Source organism: Cydia amplana, chromosome 6 (genome assembly GCF_948474715.1).
Source record: "Cydia amplana chromosome 6, ilCydAmpl1.1, whole genome shotgun sequence".
Taxonomy (NCBI): Eukaryota; Metazoa; Arthropoda; class Insecta; order Lepidoptera; family Tortricidae; genus Cydia; species Cydia amplana.
The window spans coordinates 15,899,513-15,925,665 of NC_086074.1; the positions used below are offsets into that span (position 1 = coordinate 15,899,513).

Below are 26,153 nucleotides of genomic sequence, written 5' to 3' on the forward strand. Positions count from 1 at the left end.
TATGAAGATTTGAGGAGTTGGACCTCATGGAAGCCATTATCAGAACTAGAACTTAATGCAAAAATGTTCCTTCAGAACTTACTTGCTTAACAAACATAACGAAGAGGACAAATCGCCAAAACTGAAATCTGCGTTATTAAAGAGTCCCGTTCTGATGGTCATCATCAGGAGTTCTACTTCATCAAATGGCACTCTTTTGGAGAAAAAAGCTTGGTTTGTTGCAGGAAGTACTAAAATAGCTATATATTTTCCTATAAGAATTGAGGAGTTCCTTAGATTCCTCACGGATCCCATCATCAAAACTGGGTTTTGACAAAAATTGGGACTATATACATTCAAACAAATCGGTTCAAAAATGAAGGAGTTCAGAGGATACATACAAAAAAAACATTCGGTCGAATTGAGAACCTCCTCCTTTTTTGAAGTCGGTTAAATATACAAATAAATGTTCGAAAACTTTATTAAATCTTAATCTGTCCTTAAGAGGATCTCTCTTACCTTAAGGGTCTTTGTAATGTATATTCTTTCCAGGCTAATTTTTATTATTCGCGGCACTGAATTTTTATGAGATACGACAACTTAACGTGGAAAGGTAATCCGAGGATAAGAAAACACTTGGGGAATAAATTTAAAACATCTCCCGAATGAAATACCTATTTATCATTTACCTCCGGAGATTAATTTACTCTACATTGAGGTTGTATAATTAATGGTGGCATTAGAATTACAGGTAAATATATGATTACCTTTGTAAATTAATTGAAGTGACATTTTCACTTACCTATCTCTTACCTTTTATTTAGTTATACATAGTACCTATCTGGAATTCGAACCAGCGTCTTCAGCATTCGCCACAGACGCCTTAACCACTAAGTGACCCGACTCAGGACGACATGAGTTGAATTTTCTCGTGTATATGCATTTTTAAAGGTTTGACGAATTCGCGAAAAAAATGTGGACCCCATAAAAATCAGCGGCATTACATCAGCCGGAATATATAAACCAGACAATTTTTTTCGCTATATCGGCATTGGTCTTATACTTAAGAGCCAACAGGAGCTAAGATTTAAATATTTTAGGTAAATATACCCGTCTCGCTAACGGAAGCGGCTCCTAAAACTAGTGCGATAAGGACAAGGCGAAAAATCCTGCGTAAAAATATCAAAAATCGAGGTTTCGTACTCGACTGTTTCCTCCTCCAAAACTTAACCAATCGTAACCGAATTTGGAAATCTAAATGATTATGACATTATCTGTGTCGGACCGTTTTGATTTTTTGACTAATTGATGTCAATTTTGAATAGCACGCCTCTCATTGCGGCATAGTCAATTAGGCCATTTTGGCCATTTTTGAAGGGCTCTAGCGCCTTAAAAAACAAAAATATCAAAAAAAGCAAAACGGTCCGACACAGATATTGACAATATTAATCTCTGTTGAAAAAATCATTGCTCTAGCTTCAAAACCCACGGAGGAAACAGTCGAGTACGTTTGTATGGAGAAATGACCACTCCTGTTGGCTCTTAAATTTGTTCAGTATGTCCTATAAAGTTACTACGCAGAGTATGGCTGGTGGTTAACATTTCACCCTGTATTGTAAGGGTTCATTATTACCGATACTCGTATTATGAACCAACGTAACCCCAAATGAAAACAAAATGAACACTATATCTCGGTAAATGGCGTCGGATTACTGACGTAAGCTTAAAGATTTCTCAGCAATTTTTCTACCCCTATTGAAGTGCCCACTTAGCTCTTTATCGGTATTTTGTATTATTTCGGGTAACATTATTCTGAGGCTAGGAAGTCGGTATTTGTTGGCTAATATTTAACCCAAAAATAATCTTTCTTACTTAATCAGAATCCCTTATATTTATTATCTTTCTGGCACATTCTAATTAAATACTTTCCTTAACCTTTTCCACGCCGTGTCAAACAGAAAAGCTGTCACTCAGACGCCACATAATTGAAGTGTCAAAACTGAAGTTGAACTTTATGTATATGCACGTAGGTCGATGTTGCTCTGTGGTCTGTGACCGATTTATCGGTCTTTGGCGTTGAACCTACGGTGCGGATATATCGGTCATTGGCGTCCAAAAGGTTAAATATATAGTACGTTACTGTCGAGGCGAGAGAAAAGGCAATCACTTGCTTACCATTATTTTACACATATATTGATATATTATTGTTGTTACTTCCTTTTCAATATAAAACAATTTAAGCTACGTACTTGATTTAGCATTCCCTGGCCCTGCAATCAATCGTGCGCCCAATGCAGTCCAGTCGGATCTTTGTTCAGAGTCCAGTGATATGGGTATCAATAAATGGGGGTTGGTGGGGAGAATACAAATTTTCTACCCAATTGTTGGGGAAATAATATATTATTTAAAACCTAATAGATATTCCTCTGGTACTCAATCGAATCAATCTACTGAAGGACGCAATACATCTTATGAGTGGGTAGTGACCCTGCCTGTGAAGCCGCGGTCCTGGGTTCGAATCCCAGTAAGGGCATTTATTTGTGTGATGAGCACAGATATTTGTTCCTGAGTCTTGGTTGTTTTCTATGTATTTATCTATTTGTATATTATATATATCGTTGTCTGAGTACCCACAACACAAGCCTTCTTCAGCTTACTGTGGGATGTGGGACTTAGTCAATCTATGTAAGAATGTCCTATAATATTTATTTATTATTTATTTATTTTTATTATTATGAAAGGAAGTTAAGGGGCTACCTGCGGTTTTCATCGATTTTTGAAAAGTTTTTGAATCGTATCTCCTACTTTTGCACTACAGATAGAATTATAAGACAAACGGCTATCAGTTCTTCAATCTTTTATCTCCATTTTTGTCGACCGGATTTTGAAAGAAAAGAAATTGATTAAAGCCGTTGCTGGTAATATGATAAGCTACAAAAACATAAGAAAACTAAGGGATACAGCTCGAAGGTCATTGGCGTGGGGGCCCCTTAAACTATGTAGTATTCCCATTTTCCTGTGTATACATTTTTCATGCAATCCATTGAATAAGGAATTAATATCTAGAGAAGTTACGAACCTTTGGCATCCTAACTATAATAATATTGATTCCGCGCACTATAATTACAAACATATTTCAAGCTGCCAGTAAAATTATGGATCACTTAATTCATCCCCAATAATCATGGTCACATTACTCATATCTGCTTGAAGCCAAGCCAAATTGAGCCTAATAGCTCACGACATTAGGTTGTTTACAACCTGTCTAGTTTCAATTACCGACCTGAGGCAGTTTTCCTGGCTCAGTGCCTTGCGGTCGATCCGTTTACCATTAACCGGGTCACTTAACCGATTTCAGCTGATAGTAGTAGTAGTAGTAAACTCTTTATTGTACAAAAAGACATATTAAAAATAACATACAATTAGTAAGAAGTACAAAGGCGAACTTATCCCTTTGATAGTCTTTAAGAAACATCCTTCAAAAGTAACAATTAAGTACCTACCTACCTACTTCTGCAAAGTCAAGGGTGCTTTTTGACACTCTATTAGAATTGATATTTGAAAAGATGAAAATACACTACTTTCCTACTCTGTTAATAAATAAATATTATTCTCTTATCATTGTAATCATGGTGCCTAATGCAAGAAATATATTAATATATTAACAATGTGATTTATTTATATAACGCTACATTGTTAGTATGTACCTACTTAATATGTAGAGTAGGTACACTAATTAATTTATATAATTATAATGTTCTAATTCTAAATTCAATTGTATCGCCATTATACAAACAAACTTATCCTTCATATCCTTACGCACCGTATATAGTTTAATAGGTAAAGATAAGGTATCCGTATAATAATTTTGTTTCAGTAAAATTATTACCTACCCAAAACTTAAAACAAAGAAAATAAAAATCCAAGCTTGGGATCCTAAGCTCTCTTCATTATTCATGGGTAAGTATGGCAAAGACTCCAAGTCTCTTAAACGCGCCTTTTTACCGAGTTCACACAAATTCCAAAAGTTATTAAAATTAGACGAACAAATTCCGGTATTAATTTTAATACTGGAGTAGATTAATTTGGAGGTGATGATTCACGGCAGATTTCAGTTTCTGACTATAAATAACTAGCTGGTCTGTCTGAATTTTAAACTTTAGTGATATTTTACTATAATTCCTAGTTTTCTTCAAGGTCTCTTACAATATTAAGCAAAATTCAAACTGCTAAGTAAAGACGGGAGAGTATTCTTCATAAAATGTTTGAACGGGAGCATAAGATTTTTTTAACAACACAACGTAGGTACACACACACAGCTTAATTTAATGCTTGTCTTATTTTTTAAATATAGTAGGTAAGTAGTGGTAGTTTATTAAGATTTAAAATGCTGATTCTAAATATTAATAACAATAACACGTTGTTATTCATTCAACATTTCCCTTTTTGAAACAATAACCCTTGTAAAATCAGGCTAATCGCGAGATCAAGTGTAATTAGAAACGAGACGAGACCCATCAAACGTCGAACCGGATCCGTAATTTTGTTCCGCTAAATTAGTAACCCACACAATTATTGAGACACCTGTAACAAAGGAAATTAAATGAAAAACGTGTTGTCTGCCCAGTTTTGTTAATTAGATTTATCCAAAAAGGTTCTACTATAACGGGGAAAACAATCACCCAAAACAAAATTAAGCACCCAGCGTTTTGCACGCAATCTAAGCAGGTAGTATTTTTGTTCTCTGTTATTTATTATTTCAATTTTTGCCTAGGAATGTTAATTAAAACAAAAAGTTCGATTTCCTAATTTTACGTAAAACAGAACCAATAATCAATGGAAACCTGCCCGCTGTAAACAAACTGCTTGCCGTGGAAACACTTATTGTACGCGATTACCAAACCGAAAATGTTCGGCACATGTTGCCGCCGAAATTCTCATTAATTTGTTCCAGCTGGTTAAGCAGCCAATTCATCTGGACCCTTGGGGATTGTGTTTCGAACACTTTAATCTCTTATTGCAAATGAAATAGTTGTGTTTTAATAGGTCAGGGTGATTGGTCAGGCACATGACAGAAGATCAAAGAAATACGCAGCATTATAGGAGACGTAAATTCTGCCAGTCAGGGGTCGTAATTACATTAACATTACACTTTTACACCCTGCCGATTCGCATCACAAGTGTACATTTCAGGACTGTTTTTCCAATGGCTTCACGAGCGGACGCGAGACGTACTGTCAAGTGATACCAGTTTAGGTCGGTTTTCCAAGTAATGAACTCCCTGCAGAACTTTTCTTTTCTTACAAGATTGTAGGATGATATAACTCAAATATTCAGTGTATATGCATGTAGGAGGAAACGTAACACCTGAAGAAGCAAGCGTTCATAGGCTAGACTAGACTCTAGCCTAGATATATATAGCTAGAGTAACACAGCTCACAATCGGGTGGACTATAGGTATGCTTGTTACCGGAGTAGTGTAAAGAATTGCGTACCTACGAGAAAGAGTTGTTACCTAGGTAGCCTAGGTAGGTGATATAAAATGTAATGGATCTTGAGGTTATAGTTACATAGGTTCTTCCGACGGTTCGACTGAGTAGCCCTGGCAGGCGTGGCTCACTCTGCGATTTCCTCGCTTTGCTACAGGTAGCTAAAAGTACATCCGTTCCGCCCCAATTTTGGGGAAAGCCATAAGCCGCGCGTGGCGCTGTCGCCACCTAGCGGCCATATCTGTGCTGATCGTAACAGACGCGTTTTGTTAGAGAGTGAGTCTTCTGTACCTAGTACTATTATTTATTCTGTGGCCCTGGCGCAATGGAAACATACGGTCAGATCTTTCCGCTCACAGAGCAAAGGTGGTATAAATACATTCATTGCGATTGAATTAATTGCGGAATAAATTTATACTAAATAAATGAATAATCTCTACGCGAAATTATTATGTAGGTATGTAGAACTAAAATATAAGCTGTAACGATTACGTAATTTTATGTATTATTTGAACCGTCAACTTGATTTAAATACGTTAATTATTATTTTACTGACGGTTTCTGCATAACATATTACTGATAGAACAGTCTAATGGAAAAAATATTTATCCAGTGTTTAAAAGACCAAAGCCCTGCTCAAACTGCGATTTGTTTAATCTTTGACATATTATCCAACTATTGGCTTGCTTGCCATATCATCCGATAACAAGTCAGCAATAGATTTTCTATCACACTTTGACAACATAATCTTAGGCTATTTTGAATAATGCTCAGTCTTCACTAAAGCACTTTCTTTCCTAGTCTAGAAAACCACCTGTCTTATAAATTAGGAAGCTAGTATCATCTTCAGCGCTTGCCTTACATAATGATTGTGCTTTACAAAAATCTCTGTAACACAAAACGGAGGTTCTTAAGTCTTATTTGATTTAGTCTGTGACTGACCCACGACTTGTAAATGCCGCTAACGAAATACAAACAGACGCCCGAATCCCGAAACAGATGTCAATCCTTTTAATCCTCCGTTCTCTTTTAATAATAAAGAAAATTAGCTTCATTTTATTCCGCTTAAATCGTAATCTTGTTAGGTTTAATGTCAATACCATTTTGTACCAAGACGAAAAAGGAACTGCGCTTTTAGCTGCCTACACAAAATGGGAGTTTAATTATACACTGTTTGCTGTGTTTTGTCTTCTCTGTCGTAAAAAACTCGACATTTTTCTTAAATTTTGGTATAATGTTATGAATAAATAATTTATTATGTTCCCTTCCGTATCCGTTCTGTGATTTTATAGGTACAAATTAAGGTAAAATGTTAAAGAAATTGACTTGCTCCCAAAATTGTACTTTTTGACAAATGTACTTTGTACTTTGTGTTGCACTTTGTAGGTTTTATTATGATATATTACGTCTTATCAGCATTGTTCGAATCGAGCCGTATGGCTAAAACATTGCTACAGGCTACGACGTAGCACATGTAACATCTTATTCAGAAAGTGTGAGCGTGAGGTGGAAACGAGCAAATGCCCTCGTTTCAACTTGAAAGGGTTAACAATTAACGCAATTTTGTTCACTGTCAGTTACAATAAGAAACATTTATAAGTATACTAGCGACCCGCCCCGGCTTCGCACGGGTTAACAAATTATACATTAAACTTCCTCTTGAATCACTCTATCTATTAAAAACCGCATCACAATCCGTTGCGTAGTTTTAAAGATCTAAGCATACATACAGACAGACAGACAGCGGGAAGCGACTTTGTTTTATACTATGTAGTGATATATAATTTATAAGAAACAAATGTTATAAATAAATTAACAGAAGATCTCTGCATATTTTCAATCACAGACCACGGTATTGTTGCTAGTTTCGAGCACAGTTGTTTAAATTTCAGTGTATACTTAGGTATGTCTTTAAGACCGTCATATTTTGGTATCTCTTTAACTAACATTTCAAAAGAAGTACCAAAACCATACTTAGCAAACTGCAGTAAGCACTAATATTCTAGATGCAGTAACCCTAAGCCTCAGTCCATTTGTCTACAAAGCTGCAGGTATATTTGATTGTGGTCCGCAAACTTGCGCTAATGGTTCACAAATGGAACAGTAATTTCCTACGAATTGAATACTGGAATAACTCTGTTGGCGGCGCTTAAAAATTGCAAATCTGAAGGAAAATAAAAATAATGAAATTGAAATAATGGATTCTTATTGGAATGAGGTAACAATATAATTTTCTTTAGGTTCGATAGAGCGTTTCTATCATATTTTTTTATAAAACTGCCACAGAGGAGAAGAGCACTTGTTTCCTCATAATATTTTCCGTATTTCCGCCATTGAGGTATATAACAAGAGACGGCATCTCGAACAAAATGTTTCCGCACCTCAGAGAAGAGCATGCACTTCTTTGCTTTTAGTACGTCACCGACCACTGACGAGATGCCACACATGTACAGAAAATTAAAAAATGCCTTCGTGCGTGTTAAAAAGTTGCAACAATAGCACAAGAAAATATAATAAAAGGGATGGAATAACATTTCACCGGTAAGCAATGGAATAACTGTTGATTTACTATTATTTAGTTTTAAAAGTAAATGTTTGGTCGTAGAAAAAGTATTGTATGCAACGTTGTTTAACTGAGTCAAAAAATACTCGTGGCGTCTTTATTAACATTGTTCGAGATGTCGTCTCTTGTTATATACCTCAATGATTTCCGCACGACTTTCAAACCTGTATAAGAAAAGAGCGTACACCCATTCAGTCCATAAGTGACGGTATTTGCTTACCATCTGGCGATTCGTTCTATATTCTCGTTTGCCTTCTATAACATAAAAAAGTTAAGAAAAATGGGACGTGGGTGTAAGAAAACAAGTAAGATTAGTAGAAGCCTCACTATCGAAAGTTCATAATTATTAATCATATATTAATTTGCTACGTCGACCATGATTTTCGCTTGTAGTTCCCCCGCCAGTCATTTCGCCAATACGCCCCCACACACAAACACGAAGTTGGCATGCATTGGCAATATTGAAATGTCTTATTTTCTACTCCCGTACTTTTATTTGTCATTTAAAGGGTCGTGCACACACCTTTAAAACCCTACCTTATAGTTGTCACGACAAGTCTTTAGTCTATTCCTCAAAAAAGAATTTGTGCATACACGCAGTATCTTTTTGGCGATTTTACGATACTTCGTGTAATGTCCACTTAAAAAATATTGAATGAAATACAGTGTTGCCAACTTTATTTTAAATCTCATCTCTGACAAATAAGTGGACCATAGACATGTTTTTTTTTTAAATTTCATTCATTCATTCATTCTTTTCCCGCCAGTACCCTCCATTTTTGCTACTTCTTGAATTAAAAATATTTGTTAAATTTACAATTTTATTTCAAAGTAAGTGCTTGGTCGTAGAAAAAGCATTGTATGCAACGTTGTTTAACTGAGTCAAAAAATACTCGTAGCGTCTTTATTAACAATTTTCGGCTTCGCCTCAAATTGTTACTCACGCCACTCACCTTTTTTGACCTCTCTTAAACAACGGTTGCATAAAATACTACGTTGGACTTCAGGGTCACTATATTGAGCAACAACAAGTACATAATATTGTGCGGCAGAAAGCAAGCAAAAACAATATTGTTGAAGTTCAATTATTGACTATAATTAACATAACTCAACATCTGTGCTGTTTTTGGATTTCCTCATTAAAAATAATCATTCCAAAACCACCAAATCCGTTCCTGTTCTGGCGGTAAGATAAAACGAATCATCAAACGGTGAAAGTACTCGTTTGTCCGATAAAACTTTTATCTATATCAAACTTCTGAAATTTGAAATTTATTGGGTACAGTCATCAGCAAAAATTGCCAGCAAGAACGTTACTCAAAACCGATAAGTGTGCAGATCATTTTGTTACTTCTTACAACTAATACAAAAAGTATGCAATATTTAGTTACTTAATTGAAATTGTACCTACAAATTTAAAAGTTCAACGCTCCCAAGAAAAAGGTCCCCTAAATCACTTATCTAATTTTAGCAATCATGTCATTTCACCGCCCAGCCCCCGACACTTCGCGACTTAATTACAAAACGGTGTAACTTTAAACGGCACTTACCGTACGCGGGGCCTTACATTATCACTTCACATGTTTGCGTAACAAGGACCTGCCGCATTACGTATCGGTAAATGCTATGGACTGAAAATTGCCACCCAGCCAAACAAGACATTCGCGCCATGCCACAATTTTTTTTTTTCATATAAAGCTGTAGTACCACGATCCCGACTATCGGGTCGTTCGGCCTGGAAACGAAATCATAAAATACCCGATAGTCGGGTTTTCGGCATTGAATGTGTTAATACTGGTATAGTCACCAAACAGGATTGTTACGCCATATAGGGTCCTAGCTAAATTGGTTGTTCCATAATTACGCTATGGAATGTAAGTTTACCTGGTTTTACTAAAACGGGATTTTATTTTTCTCACAAGATAACAAGACTAGCGTTTTCGTCAGTAAAAAACAATCAGTTTAAAGGCTTACTCTGTGATGATTTCCAGGCTTTGCAATCGCCTTAAAACCATATTTTCCTTGACGAAAAGCAAAAATCTTAAACTAAATTAAAATTTTAATGTATCGTCTTCCCATCTGACCTTGCAACTGTATAAGCACTTATAAGTGAAATGCATAATACATAATTATGTTTTTATGTAGGTAACTTCCCTATACTATATCAATGCAAATAATTTCTGATTTCAGATTTAAAGAGAATGGTCATCCAAACATTTCAAAAGTTTAAATTAGGTACGTCTTGTTTAAACGCTCATAGCTTTCAAGCTAGATATATTATTATACTGCAAGACATGTCAAAACGCAACCAAATTAAGCTGAACTTGCAAAGTTTCAATGCCGCTCCAGCATTCAACGTTGAAACTCATCTTCAACTGTCACCGATCGCGACACATAATACGCCCCCGCTGCAGTGATGAAATACATTAGACGTGCCGGCACATTCGGAGGCGTATCGCGCGTAATGCTGACTAATGGGTGGCGTGTGTAATTATTTCTCGTTCATTAATGGCTACTGCTGACGGCTCAAGAGAGTCAGTCGGCGTAATTACGATTAGAATAGGGTGACGAAAAGAGGTAAGTGCCTTATGCACGAGCCTCCCCTTATTGAGTATAATTTGAAAGCTTTTAATAATTATAATCATAAAGTATATAAGTAATGTAATAATCACATAGTAGTAAAGTAGGTAAAAATTAAAAACAAAACATATATTTTGTCAACACCATTCTCAGGTCAAAATGAGACGTTAGGTACTAACTCACATGATGTCCGATTACGTAAAATATGTATTTACCATTCAGAATTTTGCGGCTATCATATTTACACACTTATACAGTATACAGTATGCACCAAATAAATATTTATTTAGCCTTTTTTTCTGGGCTAAGTAATTATTGTGACGTGTGTAAAAATGATGTTGAAGATTGCATGTAGGTACTACGAATAAACTGAGTATTGGCGTTTGTTTAATGTCGGGCCCAATTTCACGAGGTAAATCCTGTCACAACGATCCCTTGATACTCAGAAATCATTGACATCAATTCTATAAAACAGCCTTTTCACAGTACCATAAAGTAAAAAGTATTATACGTAGCTAATTATTATAGTCCGTAGCTAATTATTAAAAATGGTTACTCTTAATTAAAAAAAAAAAATATTTCCGTGGATAAATGGGTTATATTACAACACGGTCAAATCTCACAACAAACAATACCTACTTATTTGTTTCTAATGCCAATGCCTGAACACTGTCAATACGCCTATCTTAGTCAAACACCCGTTGTATAATTTCAGGCTATAAACGGATGCACCGATAGCGCCGTTATGAGGTTTAATAACATTTGTTTACTTATGTTTTGTTGAACTCAAGCCCACGTAAGTTCTGGTTATATCGCACTGCTCAGGCCACTGGGGTATCTAGTGTTCCATACTAAAATGCTGTATAACTCAAAAACGAACACTCTAGTTCTATTGACCACAGACTGTATTATTACTGAATCGCGATTAGAAAGGGATTGAGATAGCTGTCAATCCATATTGATTTTGACGTAAGTGTATGGAAATCTGTTATTTCTAATCCCTTTTTGATCGCGGCATGATAATACCACGAAACATTGCTTGGTTCCGAAATTGATTTCACGCTCACAATTTGGCGATAGCTAAAACATTTCTTATCATTTATTAATAAACAAATTGCAATAATCTTTAAGGCATTAATCCCTTTTGCATTTGTTGTAATGAAAATTACATCATTAAATAACTAGTAACTACAACATCCAGATAAAACTAATTGGTTTCAGCCAGTCAGTGTTACGTATTTTTTAAGACAAATAAAAGAACAAATCCAAAAGTTCAGAAAGATTTATGCTAAAAGCCCGCTTACAACATTGTTTAGTTTTAAAGAATTTGTGTGCAAAGCTACGCTCTGACCGCAGTCAATCTACTTGCGGTGCACAGCTGCACTGCACTGCTGTGGCTCCGCAATGGCACGCAAATTGTGCTTTCGGTTCAGTTCGGGGCTGGCCGTGTACGATACATATTATTTCCTTTGCTACCCGATCATTGGCGTGTCAGTTGTATGGGAAAATAAGTATAACATGTGTGACTTTAAAATCAACGCGTTTTTAACACATGGTGCCAAATACTTTTGGAGGCTTATACCTCCTTATGAATTTGATTTGCATTTGTTTTTGACATGATCTGTTAGCTGCCAACGGTGACATTTCTGGTTAAAAAATGGCATCTGTCTCGATCAATTCATCACGAATTTAGAACTTGTCAAAACATTTGAAACGTTGGATTTAAAGCTACAAACTATTCCGCAATACACCTGGGAAAACTATGTTACTATTTAGCAGAGTAAGTATTATCAAAATATTGACAGCAACAATGTATAAACGGGGATATGTATGACATTATTTATAAATGTTTGTCAAGTCCAAAAACCTATCACTCATTTTGACATTATATTTGTTAGAAAGATAAAATTTAAGAGGTTTGAGGCCCAGTTTTATGAATTATAAACTAATTAACGGTAACAAATAAATATTTTCTCCCTAGCCGAAATTTTCCCGAGCGACTACAATATTGAGTTTTAAAAAAGAAATGTTTTTAGGGTTCCGTACCTAAAGGGTAAAAACGGGACCCTATTACTAAGACTCCGCTGTCCGTCCGTCCGTCCGTCTGTCACCAGGCTGTATCTCACGAACCGTGATAGCTAGACAGTTGAAATTTTCACAGATGATGTATTTCTGTTGCCCCTATAACAACAAATACTAAAAACAGAATAAAATAAAGATTTGAGTGAGCCTCCCATACAACAAACGTGATTTTTGACCGAAGTTAAGCAACGTCGGGCGGGGTCAGTACTTGGATGGGTGACCGTTTTTTTGCTTGTTTTGCTCTATTTTTTGTTGATGGTGCGGAACCCTCCGTGCGCGAGTCCGACTCGCACTTGGACGGTTTTTTTTAATTGTGGCGACCCTGTAACCCGCATGAGACTTTCCTGGATTTGCAAGCGTCATAGTTCGGTAAACGCTTACCATCAGGCGGGCTGTATGCTTGTTTTGTTTGCCACTGATGTGGTATAAAATAAAAAAATGAAAAGCGAAAGAGACAAGAGATGTTAGGTCGTAAGACTTGCAACTTGACCTAAATATACGATTAAAATAAAACGAGTATACGAGTATAAATATGCTCTTAGTAAGCGATGGGATTAGCAGCTCAGCTCTGACGACCAACAGCAGCTTGTGCTCACAGCGGCTTGAGATAGATACACAAACTTGCCAACAATTATCTTCAAACAAGGTGTGAACTTCCATAATATCCAAGATAATATGCGCAATAATTATGGCTACTACCTGTGGCACGAATTATTTAAATACTTTTTAGTCATACAGTCACGGCCTTTAAATGTTGAGCCATTTAGGGTTCACTTCACATTGGGCATTTCATACCGTTAGTATTATTATGACCGATAAATGAACTTGTTTATTTTTTCTTCTATTAATATAGTTAACCATATCGCGAGGACCACCTCGCTTCCAGTACGGGCGGCATAAAACTATTATTATTTTGTTACATTGTGCAACGTTACACGTTAAATGAACTGTAAATAAACATAGATAGTAAAACCATTGAACACTTTATACACATAGTGAAAAAAGGAATTAACTTCGCACCATATTAGGTTAAATAAATGTTTGTGTTAAATATTTTATAAATAAAACGCCCGCTTCAACTAGTCGCTGCAGAGATAAAATGCATTGTTTGCTTTTTCGTTTTATACAAATATTCATTTAGATTAATCTTTTGTACACAGTTGGAAGTAGTACGAGTACAAACACAAGCCTATTACATTTAGCAACAATTATTATAAATCAAACAATTTGAACTTAGTAATATAAATATAAAATATCTGGGTGACCGAGCTTCGCTCGGAAAACACATAATAACTCGGAAATGCGCGTTTTCCCACAGATAAGACCTAGCTAGATCGATTTTTCGCCCCCGAAAACCCCTATATACCAAATTTCATCGAAATCGTTAGAGCCGTTTCCGAGATCCCCGAAATATATATATATATATAAATAAATAAATAAATAAACAAGAATTGCTCGTTTAAAGGTATTAGATAAACAGAAGAGATAATTAACATTCATAATCATTTTCAAAAGAACTGCACCTTAAGGTCGACAACCTTGCTTCGTTAACAATGTGACGCCATTTTGTATGCAACAACGCAAACACATTTTCCACTCAATTGACACAAGTCGTTTCTTATAGTTTTTCCGATAGTTAGGCGACATTAACGCTTAACAAAAGGTCCAATCTTGATGTTATCTTCTTGAGACAATGTAATGCGAAGATTTTTTCATCGAACAAGCTCTTGAAAGGGCGATACGTGCCTTATCTCAAATCTCACCTCTTGGCACCCGAAATTGCTTATTAATACCCTGACTGCCAATGTGCGAATAATCTGGATGAATTAAATTCGTCTGCATAGTATGGTGAGTGTAGATAAAATGCTGTTGACCAACAAAGTGGAATACGTGAGCCGTGGCAAATTTAATTCAACAATGTGCTGCCTCTTTTAAATCTATGCTAATGGACTGAGAGATGCCCAATTTTTATTAATCGGGTAGATCCATTATTTTATCAATTGTACTAAATAAAAAATGTTACCATCATTTGACGAGTAATATCAAATCTCAATAAGTATTAAGAAAGTAGACAACACTCACAATTCAGTCCGTGCAATATACCTAATGTAAATTCAGCGCTTGGAAAAAACATGATATACTTATTATGAAAATAAGGCGGTAAAATCTAAATATTATCAATATCCATAAGTTTGATTGGCATATTACCAGAGTTATCGTTTAGTAATCAAGTGTAAGAGTGGCATAATAGGAGTCAGCAGAAAAATAGTGAACATTTTCATAACCGTGAAACAATGAAGACTAACGATTTTTTGAAGGGGAGAAGATATACTAGCCAGCTAGCCACTCATTTTGTTACCATTCGTCCGTGCGTCGCACTCGCACCAATACATGTACGAACAAGTACGAGACATACACACGCAAATGATAACGAAATAGCATAATTTAGACATCCAAATGTAGGTAACTTCGAATTGGACTCATAGCTATAGTTTAAAAGGTTAGATCGAATAATATTTAATTAGTAAAATTTACGATTGAATAATATAAACTTAGATTTTTTTTTTACATAGCAACTTCATATATTAGTTACTTGCTAAAGACGCTACATTTAGTACCCGCGGCCTGGTCACGGCTGGGACAAGCTTCTGACCTCATTCTAAGCGTCGAAAACCTATACGGTAAATACGTGGAAGAACTTGCACACGAAAAAAGTGTTTGAGCAACCAGTAAACTTGCTTACAAAGAAAAGTCCTGCGATTATTGCTAGTTTTGGTAAGCGTTTATGAATGAGGAAAATGTGGTTTACGTACGCATTTGGTTGAAATAAGCGACAAAATAGAAATACATTCACGACCTCAAAAACAAAGAACACATTTTCATAATGTGTTATTCAATAAAAGGAGCAATAACAAAACACCAACAGTGATAATATTCTTAAACCATTTTAATACATAAATTACATTTCTTATAAAAAAAAAAGTAAACTCTCTACACTTATCGGACAAACGTAGGGTTTGCACGACGGATCCGAAATGTATGGGAATATCCGCGGATCCGAATCCAAATCCGGATAATTTCAAACATTTCGGATCCGGTTGCAAACCCTAGACAAACGTAATCTTAAGACAATAGGTGTACATATATTTTTCATTGCTACCTAATATACAATTCGACTTCAACATTGCTTAGACTCCGTTGTCTACCAACTGATTAAAAAAACTAGTTATTAATTTTAACCATTTTATTTTGCCACGTAGCCAGTCATTGGAAATCTTACTTACTTGTCAATCAGTTTATTAAAAACTTTTGGTAAAAAATCTCATTTCCCTCAAGCATTTTAACAAGACCGTGAAAATATTAGGCACACCATTAATCGCGACACTTAGAAAGATCGATGGTAATCTTTTCCGATGAATATTTATGTAACTAACCTTCGGGATATCTGCCGGATATTAATTGGATCTCACAGAGCACTGGAGCTTGAAAAACTATCTTGACACTTAAAGTGATGCTAGTGAAGCTCGTTTATCGCAGGAGATGAAAGTTCAGAACGATAAATTATGTAGGTAATATTTATTTTATTGAGTGTAGTTTTTGAAATGCAAGTTTGATATATGAGGCAAACGAACAGACGAATCGTCTGATGGTAAGCAATTACCATCTCCCATGGACACCTGCAACATCAATCGGACTACAAATGCGTTGCCAGTCTTTAAGATGGGAATAAGCTCTTCTTAAAGTTTTGAAGGTTATAGCCGTCCGGAAATACCGCAGGCGACAGTTTATTCCACAGTTTAGCTGTTTTTGTGCTGTTTTTATGACTAGTCTGCTATTAGACTTTATTCGGCAATGTTTTGTCTATCATGGCATAAATTAACAATTGTTAATGATGATATTATATCGATATTGTTATTGTTTATAATGAAGAAGATTGTCTATCAGATCGTATATCACGACACATAAGTATACGTATAATTCTGAAGGTTCTAAGAAATAGGCGCCTATTGTTATGTACAGGTACAATCGTAAAAGGATCGGGTAGCTTGAATCCGAGCATTTGCAAAGTTCAATCGCATTCAAAGCGTTATTCAGAATGACGCGTCCTTGGCAACATTACCTACACAATACTTATAATCCTGTTTAGAGGTTTATTGGGATAGTTTAGAGTGTGACTAACGATACTTTTTTGGGTTTCCTAATAGTCAACTAGGAATCCTTATAGTTTCACCATGTGCCCCCCAATATGAAAAAAATCGTAAAACTAAGGATTAATAAAAACTTTCAAAGAAAACTATAGCGACCATGATCGGTCTAGCCATTTTTGAGTTATTGCAAAAAGTGTTCACTTCTTAGTAAAAAGACGTACTAAGCGCTGCGAAGGTACTCCCTTATGCTTGTAATGTACATGACTTAAGTACTAATAGGCCCCGTTTAGCCTATTCTGGCAGAATGGTAACTAGGGAACGCTACACCGATATGCTCTTCGCCGATTTTTTATTAAAACTCGGTGTAACTTTGTATGTAAGCAGTTACGAAAGAGTAATATTATCAGACGGGATGTTGGAACTTTCCCCTTAAGTGGCTATTTATAGGAAGTAGTTATAGAAAAACTTTGAGCTCGGGATTATTAGACGCTTCTGATAACGCCTCAGCCTACGTTTGATAGATATTTACAGTCGATAATTCGTGATTCCGGAAGTATACCTAAAAGTTTTATGATTAGGTACAATTGATTTTAGTGACATTAAAAATAATAATGAAGTAGGTACTAGGGCATTAAAACTGCGAAAAATAAATACCAATATCAGATTAGATTACATTTAGATTTCTTTATTTCACGATAACAATTATGTACCTACACTATAAATTTGCATCAACGTCAAAATTATGATTATATTCTTATATTATAGTCCAAAAGCGGCGACTATGGTCCAAATATAACTAGAATTTCTTTGTTCAGTTGTGTATACTCGTACTGTTTGATTGTCACATTTCTGAGGCAAATTATTTTTATAAAGAAAAGAAAAATTTCAGGCAACACCAACAAGAAAGTTGGTATTGATACTAATTTTCCTGCGGGTCATAGTTGCAGTACCTACAGACACCAGGCGGTCTAACATGAGTTGCGTTCTCGCGCGCGACTCCATACATCTTGCGCGACTCCATGAGAACATAACTCATTGTAGACCGCCAGAGACAGCAACGGAGTTGATAGCAGTCGCCGTGGCCGAATTGGCCGTGGAGTTATTATTATTACTAGACCATAATTGGGTAGTATAACGGTAACAGCTAATTTAACTCTGATTCAGTCGTTAAACACCACAAACCATTTACATAGGCACAGCGAAACAATTTACATAGTCGTAATCACAAAAAGGAAGATGGACCTTTATTTCATTACAACTTCGGTACACAGCGAATAAAGCCCAAATAGGGTTTTATGACAAATTATCGTTTAGGAAAATACTTTTATTTGTTGTTTATAGCTTTGATAAAATTTATGACCACTTAGGTTGGGATCTCCGCGGGTACGGTTAGGCAAAACAGAGGGATATTATTATTCCCGGAAAAATAACGAATCGTACTTGCATAATCGTCATCATCATCATCGTAACTAAGATCTTTGCTCTTGTCGGTGGAGTAATCGCCAATATTTCTTTCTTGTGCCAGTCTTACAATAGTAACATGCGTAATCGTAATTTGATAAAATCATCTAAATTCTTCGATCAACACAGGCTTTCGACACGTTGGAAGGGATAGGCCCAAGCGATACCTTGACATTCAAATCATTCTGCCATTTTTCGCGGGGGGGAACGTGCACACAGTCGCACTTCTCACACACTTACATACAAAATGCAATGACGACACAAATACATAGAAAAAGACACCCTACACAGAGAAATCTTGCACACCTCGATCTGTTTTTGTGTACGGACGAATCACAAGTGTCACAACACGCACACTAACACATTTTCGTCAAAGAATTTTATTGTTTTCTAAGAGATGAGAAGTCGGATTTGTCGCTCGACCGATCCGCAATTTGTACTGGGTGAGCAAAATCGATAAATCCAGCAATTACATGAGACTAAAATATAATAATTGTGTTTAAATGTAATTAAATGTATGACATGTAAAAAAATATTACATTTGAAATGTAACACCTTCTTTTTGTAAATTTGATGTCCCCGACCTCTTTTTTACAACAAAAAACCGAGCAATTAGGCATTTTTTCTGCTGCTGTGTTCACTCGCGCGTCTGGACTCGGTCTAGTTAAAAATCCGAGCGCAACTAATTTTATTACCCGCGCTAGATCAGTTGATCTTGTACCTTGGCAGAGGGGAAATTGTGCGAATGCCGCATCCCTTCCGTGTTGATCGAAGTCTAAATTAATAAAAGCACTGTAATAATATTGGATCCTGCATCGCTTTTTGTGGAGGCCCGTCTTGTGGAGACGAGTCATCGTTTGCCAGAAATAAAATAGTATACCGTTTTGTAAGACAGGTTTCCAGTTTTTAACCCTTGGCCAAGAATATAATCCATCGCATTCACCCAATATTCTAGATTATTTTAGATTCCATCAACTGTCAATAGTCCTTACACCCTGGCGGGTGCTGCCTCTGTGTGCGTCCCATGACACGACAAGGGCAGTATCTGATTGGTTCTTACATCTCATTAAAAGTGTCAAAAGAGCCTTTACATGTTGATTTTGGCTCCGCGCACGCCTCTCAAATCTTCGGAACAACATCATTCCGTGATAGTTAAAAATCTGACATAAGAGTGATCAAAGACAATTAACATAAATAAACATATGGAAATCTGTTTAGTTTCTTTACCGTACCTAAACATACGAATTTGAAAAAGAATATATTGTGTCCACCATTTAGTTTAAAATAATATTATGTCAAACCTGCCAGTATTGTTGTGACGTATACTCGTCTACATGCAACAGGCAGATATCGATGAATGTCACATATTTACTCCACATGGAGAGGAAACGTTCGGAAAACGTCTGTATTTATTCCGCTTTTCTTCCTGACCCTATTCCACGAGCGGCGGGTGGCAAATGAGTTCATTGTTTGCCTCAGTCCATTTTTTACTCCTACACAGCTAGTTCGAACAAACCGTACAAAGCAAAATAGGGGACTCTAAATTTTAGGCAAAATGAGAAAGCTATTTGGAAATTTTCGTATTAAAACACAAAGGAAGAGAAAATCTAAAAAAAATGCGTAGAGCTTAAAGCTAAATTATGCGCTTTTATTATTATACTGATAACTTTTAAAACATGAAATAGGGCAAATGTGACCTATTTTTATTTTGTGTACCTAAGCGCATGTTTATTTGCATATTACGATATGGTAAGTATAGATAATAAATGAAGGTAACTTCCGGCAAAAATAATTAAAAACTAAAAAAATATCTGATGCACAATTCCAAAAAATTAGACCAACCACAATGATGTTCTAGATTTTCTATAACAATGTAAAAATAATATTTATACAAGAGAATCATATGACCAGAGATCACTAGTCAACATAATGAGCGAAGTCGAAATGCATGACTTAGTACAAATATTGTTTAAGGCACGTGATAAGAAACCACGAGGGGTTTTGTTTGCGCGGAGTATGAACAAATCTATATTTAATCATGTTGATAACTGAACGGGTCGATCGAAGTGCAATGAACCGTAGCGTTATTTCATTTTGAGAAAATAACACACACACACACACACACAATACAAGCATTATTTCAATAAAATACCTACCTGGATCTGAAATATATGAAATGTATTAATTAACAGATTGACATTAGATTTCACTAAAAAGAGGGGCTTACAAAGATACAATGTTGTCTTTTAAAATTACCGTCAAAGATACATATAATACTTATAAATAAAAATGTGTACTTTATCCTAGGTACAGTCAGCAGCAGAAGTTGCTGAGCGGGCGAGCTGTTCAAAATTACCTTGACGCGCGATTCTCTTAACAATAAAGTCGCGCCAAGATCATTTTGAACACCTCGCCCGCTTATTAACTATTGCTGCTGACTGTACTACGTTGATTTTACTAAGGTATACCATAGTCTTTATAAGAATTTTTACGCATTTCCACATACATGATATATTTTGTATGGACAGTCACAATTATAATAGGTACTGACTTATTTGTATGGAAAACTGATAGGGACACTTTTTAGGGTTCCGTAGTCAACACTAGGAGCCCTTATAGTTTCGCCATGTCCGTCTGTCTGTCTGTCCGTCTGTCCGAGGCTTTGCTACGTGATCGTTAGTGCTAGAAAGCTGTAAGCGGCATGCATACATATGTAAATTAATAACCTTCGACAAAGTCGTACAATAAAATCTAGAAAATATTTTTGAAGTGAAAACTTCTTTAGCGCGCGGCGCTGTGCACTTTTTCAGGTGGGGAAAAAATGCTAAACTCGAGACAGCGTAAGACGATCACGTGACCGTCTTACGGTCACGTGACCGTAAGACAGACACGTGAGCTGATCAAAAAACTGTTACATGTAATGTCAATGAGTTTTTTTATTGATTTAAATGCCATCTAGTGAGTTTCGCTCTAACTGGTATTAATATAAGTAGGGTACTAACAGTGATGTGCTTAGGGGTTTCAAGTAATTAACGCTAACGCTAGATGGCGTTAACCTCAATTATACATAGTGCATTTTGCAATAGTCATTGAGTTTTCACTTCAGCCGGCACTCCCTGAGTGCAACCCGTTGTTGTTTTTAGAGTATCTCGCCTACGCGTAAAGTGGGGGTGTAATTTTTTTTCCGCTTTAACCCTACAGTATGGGATATCGTTGGATAGGTCTTTCAAAACTAATAGGGGTCTTCAACAATTTTTTTTGATAAAGCGAATATTTTTGGAAATTAAATAATCGCTCCGAAAGAAAAATAAACGTGTCACCCCCCACTAACTTTTAAACCATGGGTCCAAAAAATATGAAAAAAATCGTAGAGCTTAAGAAACGAAAACTATAGTGAACTTGATCACTTTACCCGTTTTTGAGTAATTACAAAAAGTCTTCTCTTCTTAGTAAAACGCGCTGCGAAAGTAATGCCTTTTTCTTGTAATATGTACATGATACTTACTAACTTACTAATAGCCCCTGTTTAGCCTATTCTGACAGAATGGTAACTACGGAACCCTACACTGAGCATGGCTCGACATGCTCTTGTTCAATTTTTGATTTTTAAATTAATAGTCCTCATCATTCTAAGCAGAAATAACCCAAAATTTGCTACTTAAATAATAAAAATAAAGTTGTACTTTTTTTCTGAAAACTTATACATATTTTAGACGTGACATATAGCACAAGCTTTAACTAGTAGCCATAGTGGTTCGCCAAAAAACGCTGCAAACGATGTTAAAGGTCTAAAAATCGGTACGATTGATCATTAGGACATTTGAAACAATTTGACCCGATGCACCAACAAATAAAAACAAACAAGAGGAGTTATGACATCATCTTTTTCTTTGTCTGGAATTAAAAAAATATGTTTAGAAACCTATCGTGTGTAGTATTAAACGAAAGGGCTTTCTGAGCCGATTCCAAAAATATATCACATCACTACATTTTAGTTTTTTTATTTTTATTATAATTAATTATAACAAGTTTGGGCTTCTCCAGATACAATACCGTTTAATATTTTTTGGAAAATATACCTCAAATTATACCTAATATCCTCATAGCTAATCCTAATAAAGCAATCTAGAAAATATTTACATTTAGTATTTTTTTTAATTTTTCAATTTTACATGATGTCAAGTAGGTCCTTACCTACATATTTTATCGTTGCTTTATGTAGATATTTAACGTATGATTTGACATTTATGTTTATGACGTAACTCACTCATTTACGAATTCTAAGCAATCAATACGTACAATCGCTGCAATCGCCAAAATGTGAATCACCCTGAGCACGCACCGCTAACTCAGAAGATCTTTGTCACTGTCACACCACAGTATGCAAACAGACCTGGAAGTCCGCAAGATAACTGAACACTCTTATAAATACGTCGAATATCACCTATCCGAGCACAGTGTACCCGCGTCTATGCACCTTGCGTACTGTCCAACCGTTTATTATTACTAACTATTCTACTAACTTTCCTACTAATACTTTCCTAGCTGAAAATGGCGCCCGGTGTCATTTCCAATGCTGATGCCATCATTAACAACCCTTTGGACGAAATTTCTTCCGTCCACGGCGAGACTCTAATCAGTGCTCTGATTGCTCAAAAAGAGCTTTCCCTTGAAAAATGTCCCGTAGATCATACCAAGCTAATTATTAATGAAGTGTTTAATGGCGCTAAAGTTGAAAATGGTGTTAAGGTTAATGGAGACGCAAATGACGGTGAAATGGATGGGATTGTTCATATTAGCGTTGAGAAAACCTGTCCCATTGACCACACGGATGGCGATGTAGTTTTGAAAGAACAAAACGGCGTGAAGGATGATCTAAATGGAACAGTAGTGACTAAACAGGCAACTAAGATGACGCCTCGTAAAGTTGTAAAACCGAAAGTGCTAAAGAATTTGGAAACTCACGACTATCTTTACGACCGCCTGTATGACAGTGGTTGCCCTATGGCGGTAAGTAAAAATCTGGATTAGAAAAAAAACAATGTATCCGCATTAAGTTAGTAAACATCAGATTATTTAAAAAAAATCCATACATTACTTCAATATCAGTTCACTTAGTAGATTTCATCAGAAGGTAGAATATTATTCTTATTGGTACGAAACATAGTAATAACAGTTATTGTTATTATTCTTTGGTATTCTAGTCTAAAATATATTAACTTACTCTGAGCTTCTGCATTTTTGCAATTGTCTTTTACTAGTATCTTATTCCACTGTTTTTTTTCGGCTGCCAAAAATGTTTCAATTGAAAAACTTATTCTTTAATGTCTTGAATGCGATTTGAAACATGCATTTCATTATTTCTAAGATTCACTTATTCCTTCAAATGTCATTCGGTCGTATGATAAAATTATTACAAGAAATATAACACTACCACAAGTACGTCACTTAAACATTAAAATCCGTATTAACATAAGTTTTGTTAAATTGACTATAATATTTACCTAACAAAAGCAATAACACTACTTACTAAGTAAAACAAATATTTAAACATACGAGAGCTTAGATTTCTAGATACGACAGCATGAGCAGCGTTCGGTCTGAGATAACATAACCACCGACATTATGGAACTCATTTCAACTTTGCCAATTAAAGCGTTTTAAGCTAAATATTCATGTTATCTTAAATATTGCTCATTTACTGTGTCCTACGAAATTGTAGACATACGGTTACTTTCGATGAAAGGGTAAACTGGTAATTATGAACACCGAACTTTGTAGGATGATTTGTCCATAATCGTTGCGTAGAGCAATTTTGAGAAAATTCTACCTATACCTGAATTTCTACATGTTTAAGTACCTTATAGGTACTCATACCTACCGTTATGGCCGAAGATAATACATTATTTTATTAGCGTTTCCAGTCCCTATTATTGTATATATTATGTTTATGTGAGGAACGTACGTTACACTGATTATATTCAACAAGCATGACGGTGTCTCTGATTTTATTACCCCACCGATCTGTGTGTTCCAAACGTCAATATTTACTCCCACAACCAAGCAACGCAGGAACCTATTGTCTATACAAACACAAGATTACAAGAGCTACAACTATGATGGTTTTTGTACTTAATCATTTAGAAATAAGTATAGGAAAAAAATTACACGTTTTGGTACCTACAAAACAAAGTCTCACTAATGTTAAATTTTATTTTATTTTATAAATGAAGCCTGACCTCACGATGAATAATTTTCATTAAATATTCTGAAAATATAATTTATCTCGTACTTAATATTCAGAAACTTAAAATATTTCGTATTGCTCTAATAAAACCGACAGCATTTCACGCCAATAGATGCGGCACAACTCCTAACTATTGCATTTGGAAAGATACATTGCGAAGCCTAAGGCGGTTTCGAACTGAGCGGGAATGAATCTCGAACCAAGTTTGTTGGGTAGGCGTAGGCGATAACACAATATAGGAAATCGAATGTCGCCGCATGATTTAATGGTTGAATTTTTTTTTGCTATTTGGGCTTTTTCTAAAATAAATATCGAAAACCCGATTCTTTCAAATCTGCACATTCTTGGGCTCATTCTACTCAGAATCGACAGCACTCTCCATCCTACCATTAAAAAAAGATGTCCCAAAATGTCTATTCCATTACGTCACGTTTTTATGAGAAATTTTTTCATTTGTATGTAACGTGACGTAGTGGAATGTACAATTTTCATACAAAATTTTGGGACAATTTTTTTTATCATCAGGATTGAATATGCTAGTGATTCTGAGTTGAAAGAACCCAAAAACACCAGGATCTGGGAGAATCGGGTTTTCAATATTTATTTTAGAAAACGCCCATTTGCGATAGATTTCAATACTCTGAAAATGTCACATGCTATAAGTTAACGGGGTGGATGTTGGATTCGCCTCGTTTACTTTTTCCTTTTATACGTATTAACTTTATTTTTATTACTTAGTTTAATTGTAGACCATAATTCATAAATCTCTCTGATTTTATATCCGAAGTCAACTGGCTCACCGGTTGTATATTTTCTATATATCTTTCCCAAACGTGTTTCAAATATCCTAAATATCCATTAGGTATTAGATACCTACATTTTAACCATCCGTCTTTGCGAAGTTACGATGTTTTACATTTGGCTCACGAAAACATATATTTAATTTAATTATTTATTGATAGTTAGCATATGTAATTAATTCCTTTTACCATAATTTACTGGACAGAATAAGAGATAATTAACGAAAATTACAGTAATTGTTTTTATTCTGATAATATTGGTAGGCCGTTTTAGTTGTGCAAGATTCGCAGGAGGCGTATTTACATTTACTAAATATGATAATTTACTAAATATGATACATACTAATATACAAAACTTGGCGTAGTCGTAGTCTCTTTGATATGTATCGTATTTGTAAAACACAACATCTCTTTAGTATTCTTGTAGGTACTTGCAAAATAACTATGGAAGTGCGTCCAGTTTTAGACCTCTTCTCTACATATTTTCTTTCAAGTAAAATATAGTATAGGTTACCAGCGTTATTGGTTTACGTCTCTCAACTATAATAACTGTATGAAGTAATAGTATTCATGTACTACATTATTTTACCATATAAATGGAATTGCATTTAACATTCAAAATGGATTCTGAATAAAACTCTACCACAAACGCTGAACGCATAGTCAATTTTTGTATAAATTGTTCTCAGAAATTTGCTTCGAATACGTTTATAAAACTATGAATGTATGAGTAAGAAAACTAAATATTTATATTATATGCATTACTGGATACTGGATACATATTTTTTAGGTGTTTTTGTCAGA

At 35.4% G+C, this 26,153-nt stretch overlaps 1 protein-coding gene across 2 annotated transcripts in view; it reads left to right on the top strand.

Annotated features, from left to right (window-relative positions):
* Positions 1 to 26,153, top strand: part of LOC134648923 (nitric oxide synthase-like protein) — a 107,734-nt gene that overhangs the window by 49,564 nt on the left and 32,017 nt on the right. The window contains exon 1 of one of the 2 annotated variants that reach the window (XM_063503544.1): positions 22,692 to 23,312. The exons of the other annotated variant lie outside the window; for it this stretch is intronic. Coding sequence (XP_063359614.1) covers positions 22,854 to 23,312 — 459 coding nt within the window. The 5' untranslated portion in view covers positions 22,692 to 22,853. Of the gene's footprint in view, positions 1 to 22,691; positions 23,313 to 26,153 lie in introns of those variants that run through there. 2 annotated transcript variants of the gene reach the window in all.